This window comes from Cavia porcellus, unplaced genomic scaffold (genome assembly GCF_034190915.1).
Source record: "Cavia porcellus strain 051 isolate PalLab524CR breed Dunkin Hartley unplaced genomic scaffold, mCavPor4.1 scaffold_9, whole genome shotgun sequence".
Classification (NCBI taxonomy): Eukaryota; Metazoa; Chordata; class Mammalia; order Rodentia; family Caviidae; genus Cavia; species Cavia porcellus.
The window spans coordinates 6,224,728-6,243,054 of NW_026947492.1; the positions used below are offsets into that span (position 1 = coordinate 6,224,728).

At 45.2% G+C, this 18,327-nt stretch overlaps 1 protein-coding gene across 9 annotated transcripts in view; it reads right to left on the reverse strand.

Moving 5' to 3' along the window:
* The window catches only part of Usp28 (ubiquitin specific peptidase 28), a 62,394-nt gene that overhangs the window by 27,940 nt on the left and 16,127 nt on the right, over positions 1-18,327 (reverse strand). For 7 of the 9 annotated variants that reach the window (XM_063255790.1, XM_063255788.1, XM_063255783.1 and 4 more), the window contains exons 2-7: positions 15,263-15,340; positions 14,209-14,341; positions 7,908-8,013; positions 6,870-7,029; positions 2,353-2,439; positions 1,075-1,212 (exon numbers count right to left, since the gene is read on the reverse strand). In XM_063255790.1, coding sequence (XP_063111860.1) covers positions 1,075-1,212; positions 2,353-2,439; positions 6,870-7,029; positions 7,908-8,013; positions 14,209-14,341; positions 15,263-15,340 — 702 coding nt within the window. The remainder of the gene's footprint in view (positions 1-1,074; positions 1,213-2,352; positions 2,440-6,869; positions 7,030-7,907; positions 8,014-14,208; positions 14,342-15,262; positions 15,341-18,327) is intronic. The other 2 variants (XM_063255786.1, XM_063255785.1) reach the window with 1 other exon arrangement.

Genomic DNA, 18,327 nt, shown 5'->3' on the forward strand with positions numbered 1-18,327 from the left:
CAGTCCCCCAACAGCTCAATTCTACTACTACGAAAACATTTCTTTCTTAGGGCCAAATCCACAGACAGAAGAATGAAGGGATGTACGTTTCAGGCACAAAACACCAAGTGTGTTACTGACTTCAAAACTGCCTAGAGGGAATCGGAAACTCTACCACTGCCAGTCACAACTGTCTGTGCTACAGAAAAACCAAACAAAAGCTTCCAACTAAGTCTTTTTTTATCAGTACTGGGGAAACTCATGAACTCATGACCATGCGCGTGCAAGGCAGGCCCTTATGCCACTGAGCTAAATCCCCAGCCCCCCACCTAAGTCTTTTTTAAAAGCCCAAAGAATGAACTACAGTCTTCTAGGGCAATGTGAGACTTGAGTAGAGAAAGAAAATTCTTGAGGAAGCGGATCCAATGCGACAGCTTTACTTTTTAGGTAGAAGTGAGGAACAGGGGAAGTATTAATGTCCAACAGAGAAACAGTGCTCAGAGCAGCTGCTGGACTCGGGTTGGTCTCACAGGAACGGGACTTTCTTTTAACTTGGCACCAGACATCAAACGCCTTGCTCACGCTAGGCAGGTCACTTCCGCCACTAGGACGCACCTGGCGCAGTGGTGGCGAACCCAAGCCGCGCCGGGCTGTTTGTGTCGCTGAAAGCTCTAACAGGTTCGCCAGCACTGCCCTAGGTGGCTTTAAAAGTAACAGCTCTGCCTGGGTTGTCCCTAAACAACAAACCCACAAAGGACTTGACTGTTCTGGGCGACCCTTCGCTGCGCTGCTTTCTAAGGTCTTCCTTTCGCTGGAGCAGCCTCTACGAGTCTGCTGTTCCTTCCACCACTATTTCTTCTTCCCTTTGGAACCGTCAGGCCCCTCCACAACACTCTTTTCCTGCTCTCTTACCACCTGTTTTGTATGCAACGTAAGGTGCACACACAGGCAGCTCCAGCCCTGCTAGTCAAGTGTACAGCTTGTCAGCTGAAATAAGCGATATCACAGTAACATTAATATCACAGAAACGTTAGGAAGGCACGACTCCAAACGTGAGAGTTTGAGGGGAAACAAGAGAAGAAGATGCTTCACTACCTGCTGTTCCTCGGATGATCGGAATGCTCCTTTTAACAGGTCCAGGGCTGCAGAAGGGTCTACAAATTTTCGATTTGATCCCATCATAAGAGCAAACAAATACTGAAGCTCTTGCATAAACGCAATATTTCTCTTTTCCTACAGAAAACACAGCCACGTGCACTGACTCATATGACGTCTAATTTGGAAGATCGATAAATAGTGAGACAAGCTGCTAACGATTATTCTCTACATCATATTTATTTAAGTCTCGGTCAGTCAGGCCTCAGAGCACACTATGAGGACTCTGATGACGGGATTACTCTGAACTCGAGAATAACCACGTACAAGTCAAAGAGAATTACTGCTGGAAGACGGAGAGGTCCATTTCCTGAGGCCGAGCCCCTCTCCCGCAGGAGGCGCATTAAGCTAGTGTAAAATCCTGGGCCGGGCAAAACCACTGAGTGGGAGCTGCGTGGTGCAGACGGGAACATCCTGAGAAATCTGGGTGTGCCGGCTCACTGCTCTTCATCCTCACCGAGCAGCCAACAGCAGAGGGAAGGAAACCCCGCACACAGCACCCCCCCAGGGCAGCCCCGCTCAGGCAGGCAGGCAGGCTCACCACTCTTGAAACTGTTTGATATAAACTTAAAATTTACAGGGTTTTTTTTTTTTTTTTTTTTTTTGCAAATCTTTAATTTCATCACAAAGAAGGAAAAAGAGCCGTTTAGAAATGAAAACAGAAGAGCTGGAGACACAGCTCAGTGGTGGAGCACTTGCCTAACATGCAGCACAAAGCCCTGGGTTAAACACTGCAAAAACAAAAGGAGACACAAAAACAAGTATTAGTACAAGCCAAAGTGTTGTAGTTTCCACCTTTAGTCAAAAATGTAACGCTGGGCAGGCTGGTGCAAGCCTGCGACCCCAGCACTTGGGAGGCTGAGGCGGGAAGACCGTCATGATTTTCAGGCCAGCTGGACTACACGGTGAGCTCAAGGGCAGCCTGAACTGTGTAGTGAGACCACCTGGTGGTGCAGGCCTGTCATCCCTCCAAGGCAAAAGGGTCACAAGTTTGAGCCCAGCCTCAGTAACAGTGAGTGACTCAGAGAGAACTTGCCTCAAATTAAAAAAATAGGAAAGGGTTTGCAGTGTAGCCTAGGAAAAAGGCCTTCAATTCCTTGTTTAGAAAATAAAAATAAAAATAAAGAGGCTTTTGGGGGGGGGGGGCCAATAACACAGCTCAGGGGTGCAGTGCCTGCTCGGCAAGTGTAAAGTCCAGAGTTCTCGGCACCAACTTACCGTGTGACTGCGACAGTTCTCAAGTGTATTTTGTGGCAGACTGTAGCTGAGCACAAGTCTTCGAAATTCAGGCAGCTGAAAGAGAGACTGAAAGAAAGAAGCGCATTTATCCTTTTTTTCAAGGTAACTGAGAAAAAAGTTTTTTTAAGGAGTATTTTCATTCATACTAAAAAGCACGTATAAGTGTCAACTAGCAGATTCTTTATTTCTAAGAAAATCACACTTACACGGGCGTGAGAACAGCAGCTCACTACCCTCTGTTCCACCAGCAACGCTTTTTTTTTTTAAGTTTAGTACAAAGTAGCACAAGCTTGTAATTCCAGCTACTGCAAGGCTGAAGCAGAATATCCCAAGTTCGAGGCCTGGGCAACCTAGCAGGAGCCCCCATCTTTATAGAAGGGCTGGGAGTGCAGGGCTCTGGGTCTGATCCCTAGTTCAGGGGCGCGCTGGAGGGGCGGGGAACACCAGGCATCTCCCGCAGATGTCCCTCTAGCTGAAACCCTAGTGGAGAGGGATTCTTTTCATTATTTGTAAATCCTATTTTTTCTACTGTATCTTTTCTAAGTGGATTTTAAAACCTCCCTGCATGAATGTAACCCATCCCTAAATATCCCTCAAATGAAAACCCTTCTGACTTCCATATTGGAATTCTAGAAGCAGCATCCTTGTAGAAAATACGTGAAACTTTGCAATCAGAACTGAAAAAACATACTTTCCTGTATTCCAAAACCCCAGGCCTGCTTCCTGACATCAGCATCCAACAGACCCTTCTCTGTCACACATATGACAGGCCTGGACACCGAGCCGCACTGCCCCATCCTTCTGCCTGCCCTGTGCTTCTGCCATGCTCTTGGTGACACCAGCATCCCTCCTCTCCCACTCAGGTCTCCGGAGTGTCAGTCTAGGCAATGTCACTCTACCTCGTACTGTGCTAAACTCTTTCCTCCTAGGTGCCAGTGTTTTCTCCTGTGTGCTGTGTCACTTACATCCCGCTCCTCTGGTCACCAAAGTTCAAGGTGCCAGAGTAATAGACTTTCCCCTTCTTAAACATTCATGTCCAGTGCTCACACCTCCTGCCTGTGGCTGCCCACCCCAGCTGCTCTAAGCAGACCCATCGCTGCCCACCTGGGTCACTGTGCAGGTCTCCCTGCCCTGGAACATCCCTCACCATCTACCGCCACATGGTTCTTTCAACCTCCTTGTATGACCGAAATTAAGCTCTCAAGTCACCAAAGCCTTGCATCTCATAAAAGCTCCTAATACTCTTAGGTCATGTCATCCCTCTAAGTGACTTCAGTCAACAGCGGATCCCCGGAATCTCTGAAGTGCTGCCTTTACAGTGTGTCAACAATCTGATCACCTCCACAGCTCCTACTGGGTCCAAGCCACCCCCACTCCCAGGACAAATGCACCAGGCCCCGCCCCTCGCTCTGCGCTCCCCACAGCAGCGGAAGGAAGGAGCCTTTCCACGTGTGGGCACCCCTGCTCCGGAACTTCCATTCTACCCCAACCTCAGCTCCAGAGAGGCTCTCTGTGCTTAGCATCCCTGGGTCCACATGGGATCCCTGGCGATCCCTGAACACACGAGCCCCTCCCACCCTAGGGTCACGGCCCTGTGGTTCCCTTCTCTGTAATGTTTTCACTCTAGTCACACACAGCTCTGTCCCTCAGCTCCTTCGCACTGGGCACAAGCTCCGGGATTATCTCCTCAATGAGCCCTACTAACACCATCAATAAATTACCACTGGCGCTTACCTCTCCTGAAGCAACAACAATCTCTTTCACTTTGCTCTTTTTTAAAAATAAATATTACATATATTTACTTAGAAATTTAACCCATTAGTTTTTAATTTATTGTTCATCACTCTTCATGAGAATTCAAATTCCTCAAGGTCGTAGCTGTCTGTGCTGTGTTCTCTCCTGTATCTCAAAGCCTAGAATAGTGCTAGAGATGAAGTAGGTGTCTAACCACTGAGGCAGGAACACACGCGCACGCTCCAGCCCAGACACCTCTAGTCTCGACACTGAACAGTCCTGCACTCCCGCTGTCCTCCCCATGCAGGACACATCAACGCCCAAGACCCGGGATTCTCAGATCACACACTCAGAAAACCTCACTCTTGGACCACAGTGCACTTTCTGAGATACTAGTTTAATTAGCCGCAAGATAACTGCCTGCACGCCTTCAGCAGGGACCTATGTAAGCTAATCTTTTTCCCTGCTACTTTTTTTTTTTTGAGACCGGTCTCACTGTGTAACAGACTGGCCTTGAAGTTGCTTACACAGTACGCAGGCTGGCCTCAAACTCACGGTGTCCCTTATGCCTCGGCCTCCTGAGTGCTGGCATTACCAGTATGGGCCACCAGGCCTAGCTTTTCAGTGTTCCTTGATCATCAGTTTCTTCCTGTCTTTTTTTTTTTCTTCTCCCTGAAGCTAGCTTTCAATCTAAGGCCATCAGCTACTCTCATTAAATGCTCAGTCTTTCCATCCTGTACCCACTAAATCCTCCAACCTAGATGAATTAAATCTTCCATTTAAGAGTTTCAGAGTTCTGTTGAAACAAAATCCTCACAAAAACAGGACATGGGGCTGGGTGTGGCAGCACACACTTGTAACTCCAGCACTCAGACTGCTGGGAGCTCGAGGCTAGCCTGGCCGACATAAGCAAGTTCGAAGACCAGCCTGAACTGCATAGCAAGACCTCGTCTCAAAAAAACAAAGGACATGAGGGAGACAACCACTGTACATTCAAAGGTAACAACCTTAAGCAGACTCCAGTTTCTAGAAAACCTTCAATAAGCTGAGCATCGATTATTTGAAATATATGAACGACAGGTGTCTCAGATTTTTGAGATTTCTGTATATTTACAGACATTTCACTAGCTAAGCCTGATCCAAACATCTTAAATCAAATGGCGCCATACTCTATCTGGTTACTTGGGCCAGAAACAGTGGCATCTTTCCCAGCTCTCTCTTGCACAGACTGTTCAATAAACCCTATAGATCCGGTCTTCTCAGTAGTGCTCTGTTGTTGTTTGGTCTGGTCCTGCAGCACCGGGGACTGCACCCGGGTATTTACACTGAGCTACATCCCATCCGTTTATTTTGAGACCGAGTCTCACTAAGTCAGTAACCTGACCGTGCTGAGCTCCCACTTGGGATCCCCCCACCTTCCCCTCCGCGGCTAGGGCCACAGGTGTGTGCCATCGGCCGTGCTCTCAAGAACGTTCTTTCTTTCCGTCCACAATTGTGCCTCCATCTTTCCCGCAGGCTGCTTTTCCCTCCTGGCTCCACACCTATGGCAGCTTCTCCATAACTGCGCTCTTCTCACGCTAGCTCTGCCTTAACGTAGTAGTCTCTAAAAGCTGACCCTAAACACTCATTTACTGTAACAGCAGATGTCACCGTTAGTGCCAATTTAGACATCAGAACATCTAAATCTAAAACATGAGGATGCTGGGCAACAAAGGAACCCGCTCGCCTCCTTGGTAAGCAGCCGTGAGCCTACTGGCACACAGGCTGAGAATCAAACATCCCTCTCCACGCCCCTCCATTAGCAAATGGGAGCCAGAGGTCTGAGCATCTCTTGGGAAGTTGACCATATGCAATATAGCAAATGGGGGGATTTCCTTCTATCATCTCTTTGAAGGCAAATATTGTTATCACTGTTATGCTTTGTTCTGATTAATTATATTGCTCTATTCAGTACTCTGTTTTGTTTCTATTTTTGGTCTTTTTCGTTTTTATCGGTACCAGGGATCGAACTCACGACTGCCTGCTTGCAAGGCAGGCGCTTATGCCGCTGAGCTAAATCCCCAGCCCCGCAGTACTCTGTTCTGATAAGTTCTATAATGTTCTGTATTTGGTTTGATTTTGCTCTGCCTGATTGAAAGGACAACTATTGTGAAGATAAGGAGATACACTACGGTACCTATTACTGTTATCCCGGTAACCTGCTACGAAGTTCTGTATCAGTTTCACTGCATTGTCTCGATTGGCTTTGTCCTGTCTTGTTCTGTTGTATTTTACTACCTTCAAAATTTTTTAAAAAATTAAAACTAAATCTAAAACACATACAACGGCAGCCAAAATACAGTAAGGCTACAGGAAACACTACCCAGTTTTACCTGTTCTAACTCCCCCACCCCAGTACTGGGTATGAACCCAGGAGTGCTCGACCACCAAGCTATAAATCCATTTTATTTTTATTTTGAGACATAGTTTCTCTAAATTACCCATCCTGGCCTTGACCTTACAATCTTCCTGCCTTAGCCTTACGATTAGCTAGGGCTACAGATGTGCACCACCGTGCCTGGAGTTTTAACTTTCTCCACAATAGACAGGAACCCACCACATAGTGACAAGGCTTGAGGGGCCATTTCACATACACGGCACGACATCAAAGTTAGGGGCCAAAGGGGCAAATTTTAACTGTTTTGAAGTTATGTTTCCCTGTTTCCGTTTAAAAAATAAAGCTCTTGTTTCCGGAAGATACCACTGTCTGTAAAATGTCCTACCTGAATAACAGCACTGAACCAACACGTGTTGCCAACATTCTTCAGGCCGACTGGCCAGCCGTCCACTCTCCTCCAGTCATTTGGGTTGGGGTTTTCGCCCCAGACTTCACAGCGCTTTCTCTTTGAGCGTTTGGTTTCTGCAGAGGTTGCCTCGTGCATCCTGTACAGTATTTGTTCCAATACACCACCAATAAAAAAAATTTAAAAAAAAATTAGAGGACAATAGAGTATATGGAGGATACTGATAATCTTTCACAGAAAATTCAAAATGCCCAAAAACGCTTTACTAGGTAATCACTCGCTATACAGCTATAAAATCATCATGTAATAAAAAGCAAGGTTTAAACAGAAACATTAACCCTCCGTAACAGAGGTTAAATGATCCACAGTGGACCCGACTTGAGATTTAAGACTAGTATGGCTATAATACTGTATCCAAATGTTTCTAGGTCAATCAAGATGCCCTATCCAAACACACGCTAGGGAAAAGGCAAGAGAGCCACCGTGCCAGAGCAGAGAGCCTCCAAATATCCAGCGGCCTCCACCCGACCCCGCGTCCCCTCTGTGAGAGACAGTAAACAGGACAGAAACTGACAGACCGCCAATGAAAATGGATGTTTCTGAGTGGCATCAGATAATCACAAAATCAGCAACAATCAAATAATATATCCTCTGGTCACTCCTGAGACAGGGTGGTTGAGTGATAACTTCCATTTAAGAATACCCAACAGCACACCTTAAAGGTGGTAAAGGGAATGATTAACGTTTACCAGACCATGGAACTGGTTTCCTATTTTCTGCTGGCGACTGTGAACTATGAACTACAGGTTTCTAGTCACAGACACCCTTCTGTTTGGCTTTTCCAAAAAGAAGCCAAAAAGCCAAGTAAGCTAATGTGCCCTGCCTCGCCTAACAGAAACCTCAGTCAGGGGCCATCAAAGGTGGCCAGCGGAATTATTCTTGTGTGGCAGTCACAGAGCTGCTGCTTTTGACCTACGCATACATGCAATGGTGAAGATTATAAATTAAAGCAATAACCTGTTAAGATCTCTTCCATCAGCTTGAATTTTGGGGGACTCCAATAGACTCAAAGCAATGGCAGCCTGAAGGTCATCTTTGTTATCATGGGTAAGATCTATCACTTCTGTAAGATAAGTAACAATTTAATTAGTCTACACCCTGGAAATTGTCCATCTGGTCTGCAGGACAGAAACAAGAAAAAAAGAAAAACAGGATCAAAACATTCCTGGAACCATCACTGGCTGTCACTATGATGGCTCATCTGTCACAGCACGATTTTCTCTGTCCCAGACCTTCAGCTAGCCAGCCATACCGTGACAGTGTATCACCCAAGAGCACACACAGAAGCTACCGAAGCGGAATGAACTCTTCCACAGTCTCATCCCGCAAAGGCAAAAATGTATTCCATACCTGGAGGTCAAACAGTCTCCGTCACTGCAAGGCAGTGGCCAAGTACAGCACATTTGGAGACCATCAATCTCGCACAGACTCTCCTGGAGAACATTCACCTCATGTTTAAGAAGTCCGCATCCTAACTAGCATGCACACACCTACTCATCAGAAACAGGGTAAGAATGGAAAGGCTCCTGGCTCTAACATAACGATGGAATAGTATGGTGGTGGTCTAACAGGGCAGAAGGCCAAAAACAAAACCAGCAGCTTACTCCCCTGAGTACCCCTTCCCCCGCCTCCTCCCCTCGGCCCCAAACACAACTTCCTCCTTCCTTTTCCAGCCTGAAGAAAACTGCAGTCAGTTCCTCAGTCATCAACCCCTGCCCACGAACTCTGCTCTGGCCAGACCACGTATCAGCTCCCTTATCTCTACTCCGAGAAGCCCAACCTTTCTCTCCTTCTGCCTCTCTATTGCACCAGAAAACCTAACAAGAATCAGGCCATAGCAGCACACGATGATGTCCCAGCACTCAGGGTGAGGCAGCAGGAGCACCACAGGTTCAAGGCCAGCCTGGGCTACATGAGACTCTGTCTCAGAAAAAACAAGGCAAAATAAAACAACAATATGAATAAGAAAGAATGAAAACCTCCACATGACCACAGGCACACCCAAAAAGCTCTAAAATATCAGTAAAGAGAATCCAGTACGATACAAAAAGTTACATAGTAAGATCAACTTAAGTTCACTATAGGAATAAAATACTGAGTTAATAATAGAAAACTATGTTTTCTTAATAACCAAAGGAAAAAATGACCTCCATAGAAACAGAAAAAAATACTGGATAACATTCAACCTCCTTTCAGGATAAAATTTCTAAGCCACTCAGGAAGAGAAAAGTGTATTTTTAGCTGAGAAACAATATCCAAAAGAAGTCCGCAGAGTACTTTCTACTCACTGGAGAAATGTTAAGCACATTTCCTTTAAAATCAAGGCAAAGACAAGCCAGTCTATCACTGTTTTAGTCACCGTAGCTCTGCAAGTTCTAAGTAATGCAATGGAAACATGAGGATTGGAAAGTAAGAGGCAGAGCAACATGCACAGGTAACAATCATTTGCAAGGGAAACCCAAAATAATCCCTAGAAAACAAAATGAGGAGCCATTAAATAAAAAGATCAGTGCACAAAATTTGTGGGAGGCTGCGGCAGGACTGAAAGTCTGAGACCAGCCTGGGCAGCTCCGTGACACACTGTTTCAAGGCCCTGAAACGCAGCTCTGTGCAAGGGCCGGGGTTTAATTCCCACAAGGAAAAAAATTACAAAACCCACTCAGGTTCTACAAAACTTCGGTAACTGAAGGCTCTGGACTGCGGTCTACTGGCACAGCCACGCACACAGGTCAGTGGGACAGAACTCAGAGTCCAGAAATAAAGCCTCATGATTGTCAGAGTGATTTTCAATCCGAGTACCAAGACAACTCAGGGCATCTTTTCAATAAATGGTACTCGGACACTGGATACAGCCATGCAAATGAATAAAGCTAAGCGACTCTCTAAGACCACCCACGAGAATGAACTCAAAGCAGGATCAAGCCTTCTCAAGAGCTAACACTGGAAAAGATGACAAGTGACAGTCTTCAGGACCATAAATTGGGCCACCTATCTTAGATGGGACACACAACACACAAGTAAATGAAAGAGATAAAACAGGTACATTTTACGTTAAAATAAAACTTTTGTCCTTCAAAAGACATCACCAGGAAAAGTAAAAATAACCACAGAAAGGGAGTTTTTGCAAAACATATCTGATGAAGGACCTATACAGAATATATAGAATTATATAAAGAATTCTTGCAGCTAGGCATGAGGGTGCAGTTTTGGGATTTTGTTTGTTTGGTTGGTTTTTTTGTCTTTTTGAAACAGGGTTCCACTAAACAGTTCAGGTAAGCCTTGAACTTACTTTGTAGCTCAGCTGGCCTCAAACACAGCAACCTTTTTACCTCAGTCTCTGAGTGCTGGGATTATAGGCATGAACCACCATACCAGGCAACAATCATTCCCAGCACTTTGGGAGGCTGAGGCAGGAAGACAGCAAATTCAAAGCCAGCCCATGGAATTCACCAAGATCCTGTCTCAAAATACAATCAGCAGCAAATTTCAGAGTATATGAAATTGGACAGAATGAAGGTCTTGATTTCTTTGGACATTAAGCTGCAATAGAGTAACCACCGGGTATGATGCTGAATGCCTGCAACCCTAGCACTCAGGAGGCTGGAGCGGGAGGATGAGGAGTTCGAGGCTAATCTGGGCCACACAGTGAAATCCTATCTCAAAAATTGTAAGAAAAAGGAGAAATTTCCAGATAAAGAGGCTTTTAAAGGGTATTTTAAACATATTTAATTGATTTACTTGGATGATTATTCTTACTAAACAATATGATGATTATTCTTGATAAACAATAGGGTTCAAAAAAACAACCAGGAAAATTTCTCAACATTTGATAAGAAATCTTGTTAATATGTATTTATACTAACATTGTTTCAGATATGAAAGCTAGAGTCCTCTCTCAAAAATATTACTAAAGAAGTCAGTGTAACCTAGCAATTCCACCACTAGGTACATACTCAAAAGAACTGGAAACGAATATTCTGAGACACAGGAGCAGATCCTGAAGATCAGAGGGAAAGCGTAGTCTACCCGACTAAGGGTACTAGGGCAACTGTTTAGCTGTGTACGGGGAAAATTATAATAGTATCCCACCTTATTTCATACCAAAATCGCTGACTTCGGATAAAATATTTAAATGTGGAAGACAGAGCATTAGAATATTAAAATAGAATAGGATATCCTTCTGACTTCAGGGTTTAGTGAATTCTTGCAACAAAACCCAGCTGGGTACAGTGGCACACGCCTGTAAATCCAGCATTCAAGTGGCTGAGGCAGGAGGAGAGTTCAAGGCCAATTTGGAACATACATCAAGACCCTACCTCAAAAAACAAAATAAAACCCACCCAAAAGACAAAACAAAGACCAACCACAAGCAATAGAAAAAGAATTATAAATACAACTGTAGTAAAATTAAGCTCTCTGGTTCATCTCTATAACGTAAAAACACAAGTCCCCAACAGGAGAAGATTTCTACAACATCTAAATTCAGGAAAATGGGGCTTGGGATTTAGCTCAGTGGCTTAAGTGCTTCCCTGGTAAACACAAGGTCATGAGTTTGATCCCCAGTACCAAAAAAAAAAAAAATTGAAAATTAAATTAATTCAGGAAAATTGATTAATATTAATAATACAGGAGATCAATATCAGTAAGATAATATCAAGAATTAACAAGAGGCAAACAGTTAAGTAGAAAAGACAGGATCCAGGTGTGGCAGCACACACCCATCATCATCACAGCACTCAGGAGGCTGAGGCGGGAGAACTGCCACGTGTTGGAGGTCAAATGGGCTGTAGTGAGGTCAAGGCCACCCTGAACCACAGCAAGGCCCTGTCTCAAAAAAGACAGAAACAAGCCAGTCAGCGGAAGACATAGAGTTCAGGTCAGCCTAAACGGCATGGTGAGACCCTGTCTCAGGAAGACAGATAAAGATACAAAAATTTCACAGGAGAGAAAAAGGCCAAAAAGTGAGTGATGTTTAATTTCAACACTGATTTTAAAAATCCTAACTAAAAACAAAGAATCATTGCACATCAAGTTTGGGAACTCCTAGTATTCTCAACCCTGCTGACGGCAGTATAAACAAATCATTTTGGGAACATTCTGGTTACCTACAAAGCTGGTGTTCTGGTTTCTATCTCAGGGTCCCCCAGGGCCCAGGAGCTCGGGGGCGGGGTGTGGAAAGTGACTTGGATGACGAGGGCTTACAGCTGACTTGTGGGAGGCAGGCTGCTCTGGGCGTAACCAGGAAGGTTCTAGCTCCCTTCCCAGCTCCTCCCCTGATGCTTACAGCTTCCAGGCTTCCAAGCTCCTGCCAGGTCCTTCCACCATACCGTTCTGCCTTGGAGCTGGCTGACTGTGACTCTCCACCTTTAGCTTGTGGGTGTCAGCAGTGAGAAGTGACTAGACAGTTCAATATGAGCATATCACATATCCACTATCTTTATTACCAGCTGTATACCCTAAGGAAACTCTTGCATACCTGCACGAGAAACACGAACTCAAACACCTGACTGCAGCGTTTATAACACCTTAAATACAACACATCAGCAAAAAACGAACTCGTAAGAAAATAATTATTATCCCCCACACAGGCCCCTCACAAAGAAAACTCTGACTGAGAAACGTCACAATGTACCCTAAGACACACTAAGAGTCATCTAGCAGCATTATTCTGATAGCTCAATCCTGCAAACACCCATTAACACCGTCACACCCTGCTTGGGGTCTTCCTGCCCACGCCTCCTTGACTTCAGGAGGAAGGAAGGACCACCCTTCCAGTTCCCCCCAGTGCTCATGCCCTCCTTGGTCCGCTCAACCCTGGGAGCACAGGGCGTCAGCCACTGAACCTTCCCCTCAAGCCCACTCCTCACTCCGGCTTGAGTCCCTCCCTGAAGGGTCTCCAAGCCCTTCCGACACCTCCACCTGAATGTCTAATGCCTTTCAACCTTACTGTTATCAAAAGCCATCTCTTCGAACTCCATCCTAAGTCTGCTCCACCTCTACATGCAACTCCATCCTTGCAGCTATTTAGAAAAACTGTGGCGTCGTCACCTTTAAGGTCTCCCTTCCTCTAACAGCAGCCCTCTCGAAGCACGTCCCACTGCCTGTTTCCAAAGCACACTATGCCGTCAGTCGCAAGTGCTTGTTACGCCTCCACCTGGGCCTCCTGACTGGTCTCGGGCTCCCAGGCTGGACCTGTGCAGCTCACCACCCCCCTCCTCATTCTGCGCTCAGTCAACGTGGTCTTCAGGAACGGCTACCAGCTGACATCGGTTCTCTGCTCCAAACTCTCCGGTGCTACCCACTTAACTTGGAATAGAAGCGGACAGTTAAGAAGGCACTGCATGGTTGACCTGCTGCTCCCACCACATTCTCAGAGCCTTCCTCAGTCTCCCAGCCTCAAGCAAGCTAGGTCCGCCCCCTTCTAGATCTTCTGGTGACCTTCCCCACCCTGCCTGGGGCCTTCTCAAAAGGTCCACTCTGTCTCAAATTCCAGACCTCCCTCTCCACTTCTTTCATTCAGCCCTTGATTTTTTTCTGTGCTATTTTTCATGTTCTAATATGCTATAGAATTTGTTCACTGATCTCTTTCAACTAAAGCATGAGCTACACATAGGCTGGGATTCAAAACTGTTTTGACACATGGTTGGTGCTCCGCGAATAGGTGCTATAGAAAAAAAGTGAATGAAAGAAAGAATGAATGAAAACACTGAAGCCAGCCATGTGGGCGGGAAAGAGAACCAAGAAGCCAGCCTGCCTGACCTGTGACCAGGGAGTCCAGCTGCCCTTTCTGTGAGTCAGCTGACACCCGGGCTGGGAGACGGTAAGAGCCTGCCCCCACCCCAGCCCCACCTTGCAGGCACCAGCTGATTCGGAGGAACCCAGGCTGGGCTGGGTCGAAAGAGACCAAGGTACAGAAACAGCTGAATGCTTGTACCGACTGACCGACTTTTCAGGCCTGGGGCCGGGAGTCTGGGCCCCTGTTTAGAGTACAACAATATGCAACACAGCAACTATGGGGGATTCGCTTATCTTGTTTTTGAAATCCAGTATTGTTCTCGTTGTTTTGTTTTGTTCTGTCTTACTGTGTTTATTCCCTTCAAAATAAGAAGACAAGAAAAGACTGAAGAGACTGGGACTGCACCTGGCACACAGTAATGGCCTGATGTTCACTATCCAACTGTTGATGTGGTTGACAGGGCAATCGTATGTACTCGTTATTCTGCCAGTTTCAAGAAGGACCAAGACAGGAGGTACCCACTTGCTAATGCTTCTTTGTTGGCGGCACTGCCCTCTACTTCGGAAGGCTCGGTGGCCTCGGTGTCCTGGCCGGGCTCCTTAACTCTTTCATCAGTGAGCAGGCTGACAGCCTGGGTGATGTCGCCGTTACTGGCCTAAGGACAGAAAGAAAACCGGAAATTCACAAGCAAAGCATCACAGCATTTAAGTAGCAGGTTAGCTCTTTGGTTTTACTCCCTTACTACACTGGTGACACACAGAACAAACCTAGGTCACCCGCAGAAACAGAAGGGGTGAGGAAGGGCAGGAAGTCTCATTTGCTCGAAGGTCCAGGATATACCTCACTATGCCACACCCTGATTTCTCCTCACAAACGAAAACGAAACCTGCTGCACACCTGTCATTGTGTCAGATTTCACAAGACAGCCAGGGTACAATGTGTCCAAAAGGGGTGGCAGTTAACACGGACTCTACATGAACTCAGCCTCTACAATAAGTGTCATGTTAATTACCATATTGTAGGAGTGATCCTATTTGTCTTTATTAGGAAAAATGTCCAAAACACACAACAGGAAAACGAGTAACAGAACTTCATGTAACTATCACTTGGCTTCTACAATTAGCAAGTCAGGGCCGATCGTGTTTTACTTATGCTGCCCGCCGTCTCCCAGGCATTTTGAGGCAAATCCTAATCATCTCATCATCCCATTAGTATTTCAGAACATATTTTCAAATAAAACCCTCAATGATTACAACAATGTTTTTTTTAAATAAATTACAAATTCAAACTTCCTTCCCTCATATATGGTTTAGTCTGTTGGTTTTAATCAGGACCTATATAAGCTCTACACCATGGAATTCATTGATAGGATTCTTCAATCTCTATGGAGTTCTTCCCACAAGTTTCCCCCCACTCCCCACAATTCACATGTTGAAGAAACCAGGCTATTGAAAGTGTAGAGTCCTTGTCCCTGTGTGAATTTTAATGACAGCGTAAACAGCTCAGACAAACACAAGGCTATGGGTAAGACAGTACTCTCTTGGCTCTCTTGGCTGAGACAGTACTGGAAACCAACCTTTAAAGCTTCGTGTAGGAAGGACGGATCTTGAATGCCCGTGATCTCTCTCAGTTGATTTAACAGCATTTGGCAACTCTGCATTTGAGAAACAAACACAAACACACACCATAAGTCGGGGCACATCTTACACAGACCTGAGACTTGCGTTTTTCACTCTACAGAACTGCACGTTCCACGTCACCAGGTATTGACTGCCAGGTGCATTCTGAAATGCCCAGACTATTACTTTTTTAAAAGTCAAAGCATGAGAAATACTTTGGGCACTTAAGAAAGAAATCTAAGTATGTAATCAGTAAAACTACAAATATAGACATAACATTTCAATGTACTGCTTTAGCCTCAATGAGCACTCCGTGTGTGTCAGGTTTTCCTTTCTGTAAGCAACATGTCATAGAAGGAGCCCAGGGAATCTGCACGGATGTCAAAGACGTGCTATTTTAAGCTTTACTGCACATGCCATTGGTGTGTGTCATTTTTCACTGACAATAAGTTTCCAATCGTGTAATCAGCAAACAAGAAGCACTACCAACATCATGTGTAAAACTTATGTTTGATAACTTAAACAGGAGTATAGCCGGTTAGTTTTCTGAACGATTAAATAAAAAGAACTATGGAATGTTTTTGTAAATCTGAAGCAGAAAATCCTAACTTATTAACTTACAGCTACTAAGACCAGTTAAAAATTCCTCTTTAGCTTAAAAGTCTTTACCTTACCATTTTAACCTGTTTTTGCACACCGTCAAAAGTTAACACGAAACACTATTTACAAACACAGTGCAATCTGAACAACTCACTCATCTTAAGATAATGATCTTCTAGAGTACTGAAAACAATTCAAAATTACTTCAGTGAAAAGAAATTTAACCTCTGTCACTGCTCAAGCTTTTGCCGGAATTAAGTGCTGATTCCTTCCTGGGCCTTCCTCATTAACTTAGAATATGTTTTGTCTACGGCCATACCACCCTGAACGCGCCCGATCTCGTCTGATCTCGGAAGCTAAGCAGGGTCGGGCCTGGTTAGTACTTGGATGGGAAACTTAGAATATGTTTCAGAGAGTTTACTGCCAGCTGTAACAGAAACAGTATCCTACGTTCAACAGCTGAGGGCCCAACAACATGTTTAAGGATCATACACCTAGAAATAACTAACTGAAACATCCCTCCGCAATCCTCAAAAAAGCATCAACAAGCCCTTCTGCTCCAGTCATAGTTATAGTCAGAGGCTAGAAATGGAATCCTACCCTGCTGAGACCAGCAGTCTTTGAGGCGATGGGTTCTGTCAAAGCCAGTCCCTAGCTGGGCACTGGGAGACCATCAGACTATACAGTTTTGCCTTGGCAGAAGTGGAAAACATAAGCACGTGATTTTTAGAAAAAGAGGGTATTATAAAAGTTTCCAAACTTTTTTTTTTGAGACAGTTTAGGCTAGCCTTGAACTCACTCTGCAGCCCAGGCTGGCCTCACAGCAATCCTCCTGCCTCAGCCTGCCAAGTGTTGGCATTACAGCTGTGCACCACCATGCCCAGCACTGGAGCAACTTTTATCACACTTAGGATACACAGAAAACAATCCCACGAAAGGTCACACATGTACTGCAATCCTTCTCCCAGCAGCTGTTCTAAACACTCTGCATGTATTAATTCATTTAACTCTCATAACAGAACTCGGAGTTAAGTATTATGACCATTTGACAGAACACAGAGGCACCCAGGTTAAGTAACTTGCTCTAGGTCACTGCTACTAAGGGGTCAGCCTGGGATCTGAACTCAAGCTACCTGACCCCAAATTCTGCAGTCTAACCACTAAGCTATGCTGGATCTGAGAAGAAAAATAGGCAAGTTCACTAATATTTTATTCTTGTATTTTGATCTTGATCTTTACATCTTAATAAAAAGAATTTTTAACTCTGCCTGCCTTTATGCAGTCACAAACTGATGACTTACGTTCTGAACAAGCTATCATCAGGAAGTAAATGCTGTAAAAACTGTATTCAACTGAATCTAAGGAGCCATCAGTCATAAAGAAAGAAAAATTATACTCTGCTCTTCTGCTTCCATATCTTTCTCATAGTTTTGATTTTTTTCTTATCCTTAGGGGTTTGTTTTTGTTTTGATTGTGAGTTTCAATGCTCAATCCCAGCGTAATCTTTTAAAGGATGTTTTAAACTGCGGGTGAACTGTGGTATTAATCCTCAACGGTTTTTATGACAGTAGGAACAGACAGCCATAACTAAACCTACCCATCTGCAGACAATGACAACCACATGTCTGCTAACGTGGATGACAGTGAATGTAAGGAACATCTTAATTTCAGATATCATACAATGACAAGTAAATATGAACCGATGAAATACGGGATTCAAGTGTCAATTTACCAACCATTTTCAATGGTCTTGAATTACGCCCTAGAATTCCCAGTCCCCTTTCTCCACTTGCGACAGGCAGAAGCAGACAGTAATATTTCTAGAATAACATTCAGGAAAGGACAATAAGCTCTTCAGTTTCCTTTTTAGAAGCTTTAAGATGACAACTACGTAAAATTATTTTTTACTGCTCCAAAAACAATGTTCTCCTTGTAATCCAAATCCGAATCCCTCATCCTGCCACTCAGAGCCTTATTGTCTGATCCCACCCTGCACTTGTTCAGCCTCTTCTCCTGCTCAGCTCTGTACCGTGAACTCAGTCGCTCACGCTGCGCGGTCAGCTGTCACCATGACAAAGCGCAGTAGTGAGACAATCGGCCTCCAAGGAGCAAAGGCTGGCTCCGGGCTCAGGTTCCAGGTCTCCCGCCAGTCACTTGGCGTGGCTGCTGTGGGCATGTGGCTACACAGTAGTCCATGGCAGAAGCCCAAGACACAGGACTCTCGCTCAGCGCATGCAGCAGCCAGGAAGCTCAGAGGCAGGAAGGGGCCAAGGTCCCCCATGTCTCCTCCGAGGGCACGCCACCATGATCTGCTTTCTCTCCACTATTTAAAGACCCCACCACCTTCTAACAGAACCGCAGGCTGCAAGTGAGACTCCAGCACTCGTACTGTTGGCGACAGGCAAGATCCAAACTACAGCTC